This window comes from Zeus faber, assembly GCF_960531495.2.
Source record: "Zeus faber genome assembly, chromosome: 17".
In the NCBI taxonomy this organism is placed as follows: domain Eukaryota; kingdom Metazoa; phylum Chordata; class Actinopteri; order Zeiformes; family Zeidae; genus Zeus; species Zeus faber.
The window spans coordinates 29,576,109-29,588,172 of record NC_137204.1 but is presented as its reverse complement, the minus strand read 5'-3'; the positions used below and the strand labels follow the sequence as shown (position 1 = coordinate 29,588,172).

Sequence of the window (12,064 nt, the reverse complement as noted above, 5' to 3'; positions counted from 1 at the left end):
GTCATTGTTTCCAGTCATTATAATTCAGGACGTTTGTGTACGTTGACGTCTCTGGAATGTCTATCAATTCTGACAGTGACGTCGTTGGGTTTTTTGGTTGTAGAGCTTAGTGTGGTGCGTGTCAGTTGTCCTCAGAAGTGTTTATATATTTATGTTTCATCATAAATATGGGCGTGATTATTAGGTTGTAAATTATATTCCATTAGTTTAAGTCCCATCACAAATATATATATGCCGCCATCTTGGTGAGGTGGTGATTGTCGATCACAATCTCCATCTACAATACTGAACCCATCTGGATGAAACTGGAAGGCCACCGTGTTGGAACTGCCACGAACACACACCTTGTTCAGGTCATCTGTGGGTTCGTCGGATCCATCAAAGTCTGAATCAGTTCCATCTGCACGTGCCGCCGTCTTGGTGAGGACCCACTTGTTGACCAATCACTGGACTGCAACGCTATCATGTGACCTGTGAGAGCCGTCGGAGGTGTAGTAGCAGAGCTGCAGCATCATGAAGGATCCTCATCACCCCAACAACGGACTGTTTCAGCTGCTGCGTCAGGCAAGCGCCTCCGCAGTCACGCAGCGAGAACAGAGAGACTGAGACGGAGTTTCTTCCCTCAAGCCATTAGAACTGTCAACGCTGACCTCACCAGGGGTCCTAACTGAGCCATGCACTAGGCTCCACTACCTACTGTACTGTATGTAGCATACTGTACCGCATACTGTATCACTGTTCAGGGTTGTTCGTGATGCCGTATTGCTGCGCCGTACTGTTGTATACTGTGCTGTATTATCCCAAACACTACCTCACACTATTCACATTCACATGCCACTTTAATTCACATGCCACTTTAATGCACATATCTGTATATACATAGGCATATTCCTTCTATCTATTCCATTTTATTTCAATTTATTTTTTATTGTATTTTATTCTATATATTTTTATCTTATTCTATAAGTATTCCACTTACTGTATTATGTTTTAGGAGTCAGTTAGTCGGTCTATGAAAGGAATTTTCTACTTTTTATTTTATTTTATTTTTGTACTTTTTCCTAGGACTTATTGTGTGCTATCACCGGGTGCGTTGCATTACATTTCACTGCATATATGTATGGAAGTATGTATATGTATGTGACAAATAAAAATCTTGAATCTTGAATCTTGAATCTTGAATCGCTTGTGCAGATGACAAAGAAATACAGTTTTTCACCAAATGATCCCACAATAATGGAGCCATCTGGATCCAACTTGGAGGACGGCGTGTCAGGGCCGCCCCCCATACACATTTTATTCATCTTGTCTGTGGATGCAGTGGATCCATGACGTCCATGCACTAATGACGTCATTTCTATCACACGTCATGCAAGTAATTCACTTTTGTTTAGGGTTTTTTTGTTGAAAGTGTAAATTAGTCAATTGAATGTGATTTATTTTTTCCACATTAATTACATCTGCAGTGGAATGAATTGCTTTCAGTTGTTGAGGTTTCCGGGCGGAAAGGGAAGGAGCTGCTTTCATTCCCAAGCCCACACGCAGGGCGCGGCTCCGGACGCACGAGTCGTTCGGAACGAGTCGTTCGGTGCGGACGGTTCGTTCCCGAGTCGCTCCTGGAAGCCGCACCTGGACCCGACGCCACGAGCTGCTCCGGCCCAAGGAGCTCCCCAGACGGACCCCGACACCGACCCCGACGCCGACGCCGACCCCGACGCCGACGCCGACATGGCCACGGACCTGACGCAGGACGCGGTGCTGCGCTTCCTGCGGAGCGGCGGCGGCGCGGTGCGCAACGCGGCGCTGCTGCGGCACTTCAGGTACGGTGTCCGGGTCCGAGCTGAGCGTGTCCGCCCCAACACACCTCTGTAGCACCGTGAGCGGCCCCCGACGCCCCAGAGCCCCAGGGGCCCGGAGCCCGAGCGCAGGGTCAGGAGCGGTGACCCCTGGCAACGGGCTGCCAGGCCCCAAATCAGCCTCGTGCATGCGCAAAAAACCCCAACCCAAGCCACACTTTACGACATGTCGCTTTACGGTACATTCCGTGGACCTCAGTCACGACCAGAGCCGCGAGCAGCGTGGGGGGGGCGCGGGTCCTCCACGTGCACGTGTCGGCGGGACCCCCCCCCCAAATAAAATGGCGCGTGAGGAGATTCAGGAAAGTAGGAGGCAAAAAAACAAAAACTGGGCGGTGCCGTGCCACGCCCACACCGCCACGCCCACACCGCCACGCCCACACCGCCTGACCGGACCCAGTGTTTGACTGTTAATGGGGAGGCGGCTTCGTTGTCAACGCTGGAGGCGGCCGCAGTTCGCTCCTGTGACGGTGTCTCGGCGTCGGAGGCGTCTCGCAGACGCCGCCCTCGCAGGCCTTCGCCACAGTGCCGGCTATAAAAATGACCAAAAAGCGGGTGGAGTCGCGCCTTCAGTCCAAAATGGCCGACTTCCCGACTTCCTCACAGTGGCGATGTCATTTGTTAAAGTCAAGTGATGTCACATGAGTGAGTGGTTTGATTTAAAAAAGGTGAGGTCGTGGGCGGCCATTGTGCCACACCCTCGCACGGCACCAACGGCCAAGCGGGGCCGACACCGGTGCAGCGGTGTCGGCCGGTTTCTTTAAGGCCCCGAAAAAGACGAACAAAGGAAGCGGCAACGACAGGGTGAGGGCCTTGAAAACAACAACAACAACAACAACAACAACAAAGCCACAAGAGGTCGTTTCCAAAAGTTGATTTGAAAATAGTATTTGAAGTTGTTTTGGTTGGAGCCGGCACGCAGCACGCAGTGCCCCCCCCCCCGCCGGGGTCACAGGTCACAGGTGGCGGCAGAGCGACGCCGGCGGCTGAGGGAGCGTGGGGGATGGTAGCTCAGGAGGTAGAGCTGGTGGTCTAGTCATCTAAAGGTTGCTGGTTGGATCCCAGGCTCCTCCTGCTAGCATGCTGTAGTGTCCTTGAGCAAGACACTTAACCCCTCATTGCTCCTCATGGCTGCGTCTGTCGGTGTTTGAATAATTGTAAGTGGCTTTGGATAAAAGCGTCTGATCAATGTAATGTAAAATGTATATGGAGCGTCCGCGTTACGCACGGTTACGTTTTCCGTTAGAACTCGGAAGCGACATCGGGGAAATAAAAGCGGCGATAAAAACACTGTTTTTATTGTTTGGAAGCCGAGGCAGGTGGTACGGTCCAACCCGGGGGGGAACCGCGTCTCGAGATCCTTCCAGGCTGAATACAGGAAACGTATCGTAATGTTTACGCCGTCGGGTAACACGGGTGTCAACATGTTTAGCCCCCCCATAAAATAATGGTCTTTACTTGTTTTCAACGGTTACGTTTATCGTCTTGTGTCCCACTCACCTGATCCAATCAGAAAAAACAAGGCCCCCCGAGGTGCGGTACATCTGGGGGCGGGGTTTGACGATGTGTTGCCCCCTACCCCAGGTCCTTCCTGCGGGAGAGCAGCGCCGCGCCGCGGCACCGCGAGCGCTTCAAGGGCTTCGTCAACGCCGTGGCCACCGTGCAGCGGCGGGAGGACGGGGCCTATGTGGTGCTGAGGAAGAGGTTCCGGGAGCCCGGCGCCGCCTCGGCGGCGCGGGGGAGCCGCCCGGAGGAGGAGGAGCCCGTCGCACCACCCGCCCCCCCCGGAGATGTCTCCGGGGTGGTCCTTCCTTCCGCCCAGATCGTCCAGAGCGGCGGCGGCGGCGGCGGCAGCGCGGAGACCCACCTGAACCCGGCGGGACCCCCCCACGCCTCCTCTCCGCAGGCGCCGCAACACGCCCAGCGGTTGGGCCGCGGCGGAGAACCCGCTCCTCCTCCACCCATCTCCGGAGGAACACCTTCATCACCCGGCAGCAGGCAGGATGTCCCGCGGCGCCCGCCCGAGCTGACCGAAAGAGGCCGGTACACCTTCGCCGACGCCAAACTGGGTCGGTCCGGGGGAGAACCAGCTGGAGCCCGCCAGAAGAGGAGCCGCAGCCCCCTTCTGGGCGGAGACCCGGGGCCCTCGGGGGGGCTCCAGGCCGCGGCGGGAGGAAGACCGCACCCCGAGACGGGAGGAGGAGGCTCAGATGGTCGCCGGTCCGAGGCGGGCCCTCCAGCACCGGCACATGTTGCAGCACCTTCCGATCTTCATCCGATCCAGGGTGTTCACGTGGCGCGGCGCCGAGCCCGGCACAGAAAGAGCTACAAGACGGCCATTTCTCAGGACGAGGATGATGAGGATGATGAAGACGAGGAGGAGCAGAAGAAGGAGGTGAAGGGTGATCAGGTCCCGAGGCGTCCAGAGTCGGCCAGAGGGGCTGCGCGGCCCCTTGACGGGTCCATAGAACACACTGGGAGGACCGTCTCCACCTCCTCCCCCTCCACCTCCTCCCCCTCCCCCCCCTCCCTCACCCCCTCCTCCCCCTCCCTCACCCCCTCCACGCCCTCCTCCCCCTCCTTTGCCTCCCCCCCTTCAGCCGCTGAGGACCGCAGGTCGGAGGACCGAGGAGGGTCCTCGCCGGCCTCTCAGCCGGGGCCCCCCCCGACGATCTACGTTCAGGAAACGGGGGCCAGGGGGTCGCCCGCCCCGGGTCCGGGACGGGAGTCTGGGGTAGGGGCGGGTCCGGGTTGGAACCTGAGCCCGGGGCCCCGGCTGTCCTCCGGCCCCGGCAGCCTCCTGCCGCCCTCCCCTGCGGACCTCCTCAGCAGCGACTGGACGCCCTCTGGCTCCCCCGCTGGACTCGGGTGGAACAGCAGCGACGAGGACGGAGCTTTAACCTTCCCTTCAGGTGACGCTTTGTTTCTGTGGCCAGTCGGGGTTAAAAAGAACACAGTACACAGAATATATACCTGATATATATATATATATATATATATATATATATATATATATATATACAGTTTGTATGTATGTATATATCTACTGTATGTATGTATATATATGTATGTACAGTATGTGTGTGTATATACTGTGTGTGTATGTATGTATGTGTATGTATGTATATATGTATATATATATATATATATATATATATATATATATATATATATATAGTTTGTATTATGATTTCACATCAGGAAACATTTGCTTCAGTTTGTTCAGTTATTTTAAATTGAATTTTTAATAACTTTTGGTTTTAAGTCAAATTAAATGGAAACACGACGAGAAACCATAACCATATGATGTGGAATTTATAGTTTTGTCTGCCTGTCTGTCTGTCTGTCTGTCTGTCTGTCTGTCTGTCTGTCTGTCTGTCTCCAGCCCAGAAAATGGGCGGGGCCAGCATACAGGAAGTGCTGCGGCGTTCCTCAGACAACAGGCTGCCTTCCCTGATGCATCGAGCCCAGCGGGGGACGATGTCGCCGTGGCGACACTCCACCGGACACCTGATGGAGAGCGAGGAGGAAGCTCCGCCCTCCTCCACCTCCTGCTCACCCTGGCACCACTCCACAGGTCTGAGAGGGAGGACACCTCATACATCCACCCGCCCTTGACCTTTCATTCACCTTAAAGGGACACTCCCGTTTTTGGGGGAAATATTCTTTTTGTCTCTTCTCCAGATTCAGACGAGAGGATCGAACCAGATTGAGTTGCATGCTAACTGTGTTAGCTCAATGCATGGGATCGACTAGCCTAGCTCCTTTGAAATCGGGAAATTTGACTTCCTGCATCTCATGCTAAGTGTTAGCTCAATGCATGGCCGCGGATGGGATCAACTAGCCTAGCTTCTGTGAGCTCTGTTTGCCTCAGCAACCGGAGTATCTCTTTAACCTTTCAGCTTTCCAGACTTTCATCGGTTCCGTTTGCCACTTGACAGGTCATCTCCTTGACGACCGGGAGGAGGCGGAGTCCAGCGGGGGCTCCACGTCGTCGCCGTTGCCACGGCAGCGCCCGGCGGTCGCCAGGCGGGTCAGCGGCAGGCTGCGGAGCAGGAAGTGCCGCAGCCTGGGGGCGGGGCTGGACCAGCCCTTCCCCGACGAGGGCGGAGGGGGCGCCGTGTCGGCCCGGCAGAGCCGCCTCCTGCTGCTGTCGTCCTCCCTCAGCCTGCGCTACAACCTCTCCTCCTCCTCCCTCTCCTCCGCCTCCACCTCCACCTCCCGCTGCCCCAGCCTCCGGGACCTGGCGGAGCTGGAGGAGGAGGCCGGTCCAGGTGAGAGGAACCACGCAGGGAGCGCTCGGGTCGCGCCGGTGACAGGGCTCCACCCCTTTTCCAGAGCCTGTTCTCGATGAGTCGCTCGGTAAAAATAAGTAAAACTCCACCAGCGCAGGGCTGCAAAGAAACGGTGTTTTCATCCCGTTAAAATCATTTCAGAATTAAGGCGCAATCTACACAGAAATATACTCGTCAGGCTCTTTTTGTAAAATCAAAAATATTTAAAGAGACGACAAACTTTATCTATCAAGCGCTTAAATGCTACCAGCATGTTCAGTGTTCATTCATTCATTCAATCAATTATTCGTTTATGCAGCTTTTTGCTCTGATCATGGAACTATTTTCTTCTTCAGCCGATACTAAAACCCACGGGTTCACAAAACCCTGATCATACATTGTATACACCTCAAAAAGTTTGAAACCAGTCTGAGACCAGTCTGAGACCAGTCTGAGACCAGTCTGAGACCAGTCTGAGACCAGTCTGAGACCAGTCTGAGACCAGTCGGAAACCAGTCGGAAACCAGTCTGAGACCAGTCGGAAACCAGTTTGAAACCAGTCGGAAACCAGTCTGAGACCAGTCGGAAACCAGTCTGAGACCAGTGAACCCCGGTGCAGAGGAACTGCTTTCATGTCTTCTGTTCATCCATGTTTTCCAGGTGGATCAGGGAGGAAGAGCGGAGGGAAGAAGTTTCTTCCTCCTCAAGATCTACACAAGCAGGTGAGGAGGTCCAGAGAACCAGGACCAGGAGCAGAACCAGAACCAGGACCAGGACCAGGATAGACCAGTGAAGACCTAGATGGATAGATGGACAGACAGACAGACAGACGGATGAATGGATAGACAGACAGATGCATGGATGGAAAGACAGACAGACAGATGGATGGATGGATGGATAGAAAGACAGACAGATGGAGAGATAGACAGATAGATCCAAACATTAGCAATAGAGAATAAAAATAAACAAGAATAATTATCCTAAATAATCAGAACAATTTGATAATAAACATAAAAATGAACTCAATAATTTTCAAGAAACAAGCAAAAAATGGAAATCAACAGTAAATCTGTCGATCTAAATGTTAAAAATTGACAAAATTAAGCTAAAATGTTTAAATAATAGATCAAGTTTAAAATCATAAGAACAATATGCAAATAATAACAATATAATTATAATAACAAAAAAATATAATAATAATAATAGTGGTAGTAGTAGTAATAGTAATAATAATAGTAATAATAATAATACTCTCTCTCCTGCTCCCAGTCGCTGGTGCCCCTGGAGTACAGGGAACACACCTGGCTGGTGAAAGGAGCCGCGGGGGCCTGGACCGACATCTACTCGCTGTTCCGTGAAGACCCGTCGCTGCTCAACAGGCACGACTTCATCTCTGGCTACACCGTTCTGCACTGGATCGCCAAGCATGGAGACCACCGCGTCCTCAACACGCTCTGGTACCGCCCACCTCCGCCCCCACGACGCCTTCTACACGACTTACGTTCTTGTTTTTGCCATGTTTTGACCATTTTGTACTGGGTTAATTGAAAGACATACACAAAATGTGACCCACCGCAGATTTTAGGTACTTTTGGTGCTGTTTCACTTCTTTTGTCCCCACCTCATTCGAAAGTGGAGAATCAGAGCTTCAAAACAAGGTGTCACTAGTGCGAATCAAGCAAATATTTTGTCAATGACGAGGGTGCAGCAAACCCTGTTTGTGAGATAATCACCTTGAAAGTTTTCCAAAGGCGCCGCCTCTTGTTTACAGAAGTGACGTCAGCTTTTCTTCGTCACGTGTTACGCCCACACAACAATGAATCCAGGTGTGTGTATTAAAAACCTAAGAGTTAAAGGTTGAACTCTATCAAAACGGTTTCACATTGTGACTTCACATCACATGGAATATGGAGGAATGATCTTCACCCGGACTCTCGCATTAAAGGAAACCATCGATCGGCGTGTCGGTAAGTGAACTGTGTTTCATCTAACGGGAACATTTAACTCCACGGTTTAATGTTTATCTACTATTTATAAATCAAACCCGGCTTTGAAAAAACATTGAGCGATAAAAAGAAATCCACAAAGGAACACAAATCTGGAAAAATCAAATTTTCCTTCAAGAAAGGTTTTTTCAACTTATTTGGCTGCTCCGGGCCATTTAAGAAATGTGTGACAATGCAGGTTTTGCTGTGGTGGGTCACAAATGTGCTCAGATTAAACCATGAACCAATCTTAACCTGATCGTCTGCCACGGCAAGCAATCAAATGAGCCGGCCTTCTCGAATCCATTGGTCAAATGAGCCGGTGTTTTGGAATCCACGGTCAAATGAGCCAGGGTTCTCAAAGCTACGCTTAAATGAGCCGGCCTTTTGAAAACATTGTTGGAGTGAGCCAGCGGTTTTGAATCCATGGGCCAGCCAGCTGTCCTTTTGTATTTGGTTCAGCGTCTGTTGGTGGTGTTGGTGTGGTGGAAACATCACCTTGGAGAAGAGGTCCTTTCATTTAAGATAAGTTATTATAAAAAGATCTGAGTTTGCCTCTGCAGAGGACAAGACTGGTCAAATACACATTTTACATACCCTTTTATAGTGTCTAGTTGTAGAGTGTGTTCTTTGCAGACTAGACCAACAATTGGTCTGATTATACCGTACTGTCTACCACACTGTAGACTGTAGAGAGACTGCCGCTCCCTTTTAGTTTTGTTTTTTTTCCTTTGAATTTTGATTCTTTATTAGGATGTCTATCCACGCACACACATCAATGTCAAATGTTCCTTCCACTGGCCATGGGGTAGGGTTATTTTTTGTTCTTTTATTCCACTTTTTTGGAGCATTCTTGGATCTCTTTTGATAATAGTGGGTGTTTTGTGAACATCTCGACAGCGGTTGACACTTTTTTCCATTATTTATTTAGCGCTTAATCTCTTTTCTGTTTTCTCTGAACTATGTTTCTCCTTCTAACCAAGAAATCAGAGTTCATTTGTATCTGCTTACTGGCACCGTTCCCAGAGTTTGTTTTTTCAACAATCTGCCTGCTGCGGAATTCTCACAGAATCTAAATTCCCACCTTTTTCCCCCTAAGTTTTCTCCCTGTTCTCCCTGAGTGAAAACATTTTTTTTTCCAAAGAACCTTATTAGAGGTAACTTCAAAACTTTTTTAAATTTTATTTTTTTCTCAACCATACTATTCCCAGTAATTGTTTTTCATTGCTTTTCAACTATTTTTCTTTTTATATATTATTTGAATTTATTTTGTGCTTCGGTTGGTTCAGGCAGATAGGAAGCTCACTCTAACAAGCCCACCTTGTTTTGTTCTCTTTCAGCCTCCCATGGGTCAGATAGCTTAAACACTATTTTATCCCTGGTATGGCTTCAAAGACTCATATAGTGTTTAATTTGTTCCCCAGAAGATTAGGCCTCCTGTAGAACAGACTTAATTCATCTCAGATGCCAAACTGCAGGATGAGAAGCGTCCTCTCCTACCGGCAACCTTTGCCACACGTCTAACAATGGTGGAGATCTAGAGAGGGTGCGCTACTCCTCCCCACCTCTTCAGAATTGATATAGTTATTTTTCATGCCTTACTCTGTCTCTGCCAGCAAACTAAACCAGAGGATATCATAGGTCTCTAGCTACTGTATAGTGGTACAACCAGACCACGTTTCCAAGACAAACAACCTGTAAGTTGAATAACCAACCTCAATATTAGCTATTTATTTCCAGGCTCAAAGAGGCCTGAGGTTAACCTTTAAACCTTTCTAGTGGCGCGCAGACAATACAATAAGCGCTAGTCTTATCTCTCTCTGGCAGGCTACTGACCCTCGCTCTCTGTTTACAGTGGTATCCACAGCAAAACTTCTTATGTCCCTAAATCTGTTTGCTATCTGTTCAGACCTGTAAAAGCGTTTTTAGAGCGACTGTCTTTCCCCTTTTCACCGAGGCTTGTTTGGTTTAAAAAAACAAAACTTTTTTTTCCTTTGCCTTTTTGTGTTTTTTTATTTATTTATTCATTTTAGTACCTCTTCTCCACTGCATCTGTTAACGTTCCTCGGGTTTTTAGTGGCTCGTAAAGTCCGACTTCTGTAAACCTCGGTAGTGTTACCGATCAACTGACCGACTGGCTGGCTGACACACTTTCATATCAGGAAACTGACCATTACTTTTACTTTTCCAAAAGTAGAAATGTCGACGTGGTACTTTCTCTGGAGTCCTTCTGCGTCAGGGTATTTGTACTTTTTACTTCCTGATATCCGACTTGTTCCGTGTGCCCAGGTACGGGGTGAGCAAGGCGGGCCTGGTGCTGGATGTGGACGCCCGCTCGTCCTGCGGCTACACCCCGCTGCACCTGGCGGCCATGCACGGTCGCAAGAAGATGATGCGTCTCCTCGTCCACAAGTTCAACGCCAACATTGGGCTGAGGGACGCCGCTGGCCTGAAGCCCTGGCAGGTCCTGGAGCCACCTCGGGCCGTGGACCTGCTGCGGCTCCTGGGGGCCCCCTCCCCCGCCACGCTGACGCAGGGCAGAGACGGGAGCCCCGCCTCTCACCGCCACGCCTCGTTTTCGTCACCAGAGAGGCCGCACCGCAGCCGCCCGGCCACAGGGGGGATGTCGGCCGATGTGAAGAGGTCGTCGTCAATCGCCGCCTTCCTCAAACACAAATCACTGCTCAGGTTCCACGGACACCAGGCGGACAACTCTGTCTGAGAGGATGACTGACATCACATCACTGACAGACTGTTTGGCTGCTAGTTCCTAATCAGAAACTAGGTTGTTGCCTGACTAACCAACTGACTTCCTAGCCTACAGAGAGAGAGAGAGAGACAGAGAGAGAGACAGAGAGAGAGACAGAGAGAGAGAGAGAGAGAGAGAGAGAGAGACCCCACCTTTGTGTTTCTTGTTGTTAAATGTTGTTTAAAACGACCTTTTACGACTCTACTTTCAATGCATGGAGTTGAAGTCGAAGCTTCAAACCAAACAAGACACAGTTCATGCACCTGATTCCTCCTGCTTCCTGTTCAAACATCCGACATGGCCGACAAAGTCAGACGTGAAGGGCATTGTGCGATTGTCACTCTGTGTGCGATTGTCACTCTGTGTGCGCTATTCACTATTTAGTCTCACCGTTCAAATGTTTTGGGTTTGTATTATTTTTCCTCCTAATGTTTGATGTTCACTGTATGTAGAACTGAAATGCACAGAACCAGTCCTACATACCGGGTATTTTGTATTAATATTATATTTTGGATCGGTTTACCTGAGATCTGAGGAACAATGGGAATTATAATTCATAACGTTGCATTTTCAGACTTGCCCGTCATCACCAGCTTTGTGTGAAGTCAAGTCGCAGTGACTTGGACCTTCTCAGGCAGATCAGGATCAGTATCAACAGGATCAGCTGATCTAAAGTCTTTAGTCTCTGAACATTGGTTTTGGGTTCTGCTTGACCCGTGCTAACTGGCTCTCCAGGGAAGCACATTAAACCTCGTGAGATACAATCGACCTTCAGAGAAGAAAAGACACAAATGACCTTCAGTGTTGTGAGCAACCTCAAGAGATAAATCAAAAAACGTATGGCTTTCAGAGACGCGATCGACCTTCAGACACAAATGACCTTCAGAGACGTCCAATGACCTTGTGAGACATGAATGACCAAAGAGGCCTATTTCCTGGATAAGTGGGTGTTATGTTTCTACCTGGCTGATGATTAGGTTATATTGAGTTTACATTGACATAAGAGGCTGCATTCGGGATAAAGTGATTTATTTTCCAAACTAATTTGCACTTTTCTCTTTAAAAAGCAGTGACATGTTGATAGCACGGGGGTGTGGTGGGATTTTTGAAATATGGAATTGTGACCTTTTCTTACGGTGAGGGAAATGTTTTCCTGAATTTGTCAAGTGGTCATCACTCTATTCAGTGTATCGGTTTGGG

General features: G+C 49.7%; 1 protein-coding gene across 1 annotated transcript; it reads left to right on the top strand.

Moving 5' to 3' along the window:
- Window positions 1-1,728: 1,728 nt before the first annotated feature.
- Window positions 1,729-12,064, top strand: sowahb (sosondowah ankyrin repeat domain family member B; the record flags this gene model as incomplete). Its single annotated transcript, XM_080017740.1, has 8 exons — window positions 1,729-1,820; window positions 3,441-4,069; window positions 4,457-4,768; window positions 5,242-5,433; window positions 5,759-6,130; window positions 6,791-6,852; window positions 7,400-7,587; window positions 10,405-12,064. 8 exons carry the CDS (start codon window positions 1,729-1,731, stop codon window positions 10,835-10,837), a joined length of 2,280 nt encoding a protein of 759 aa, XP_079873866.1. The 3' UTR covers window positions 10,838-12,064.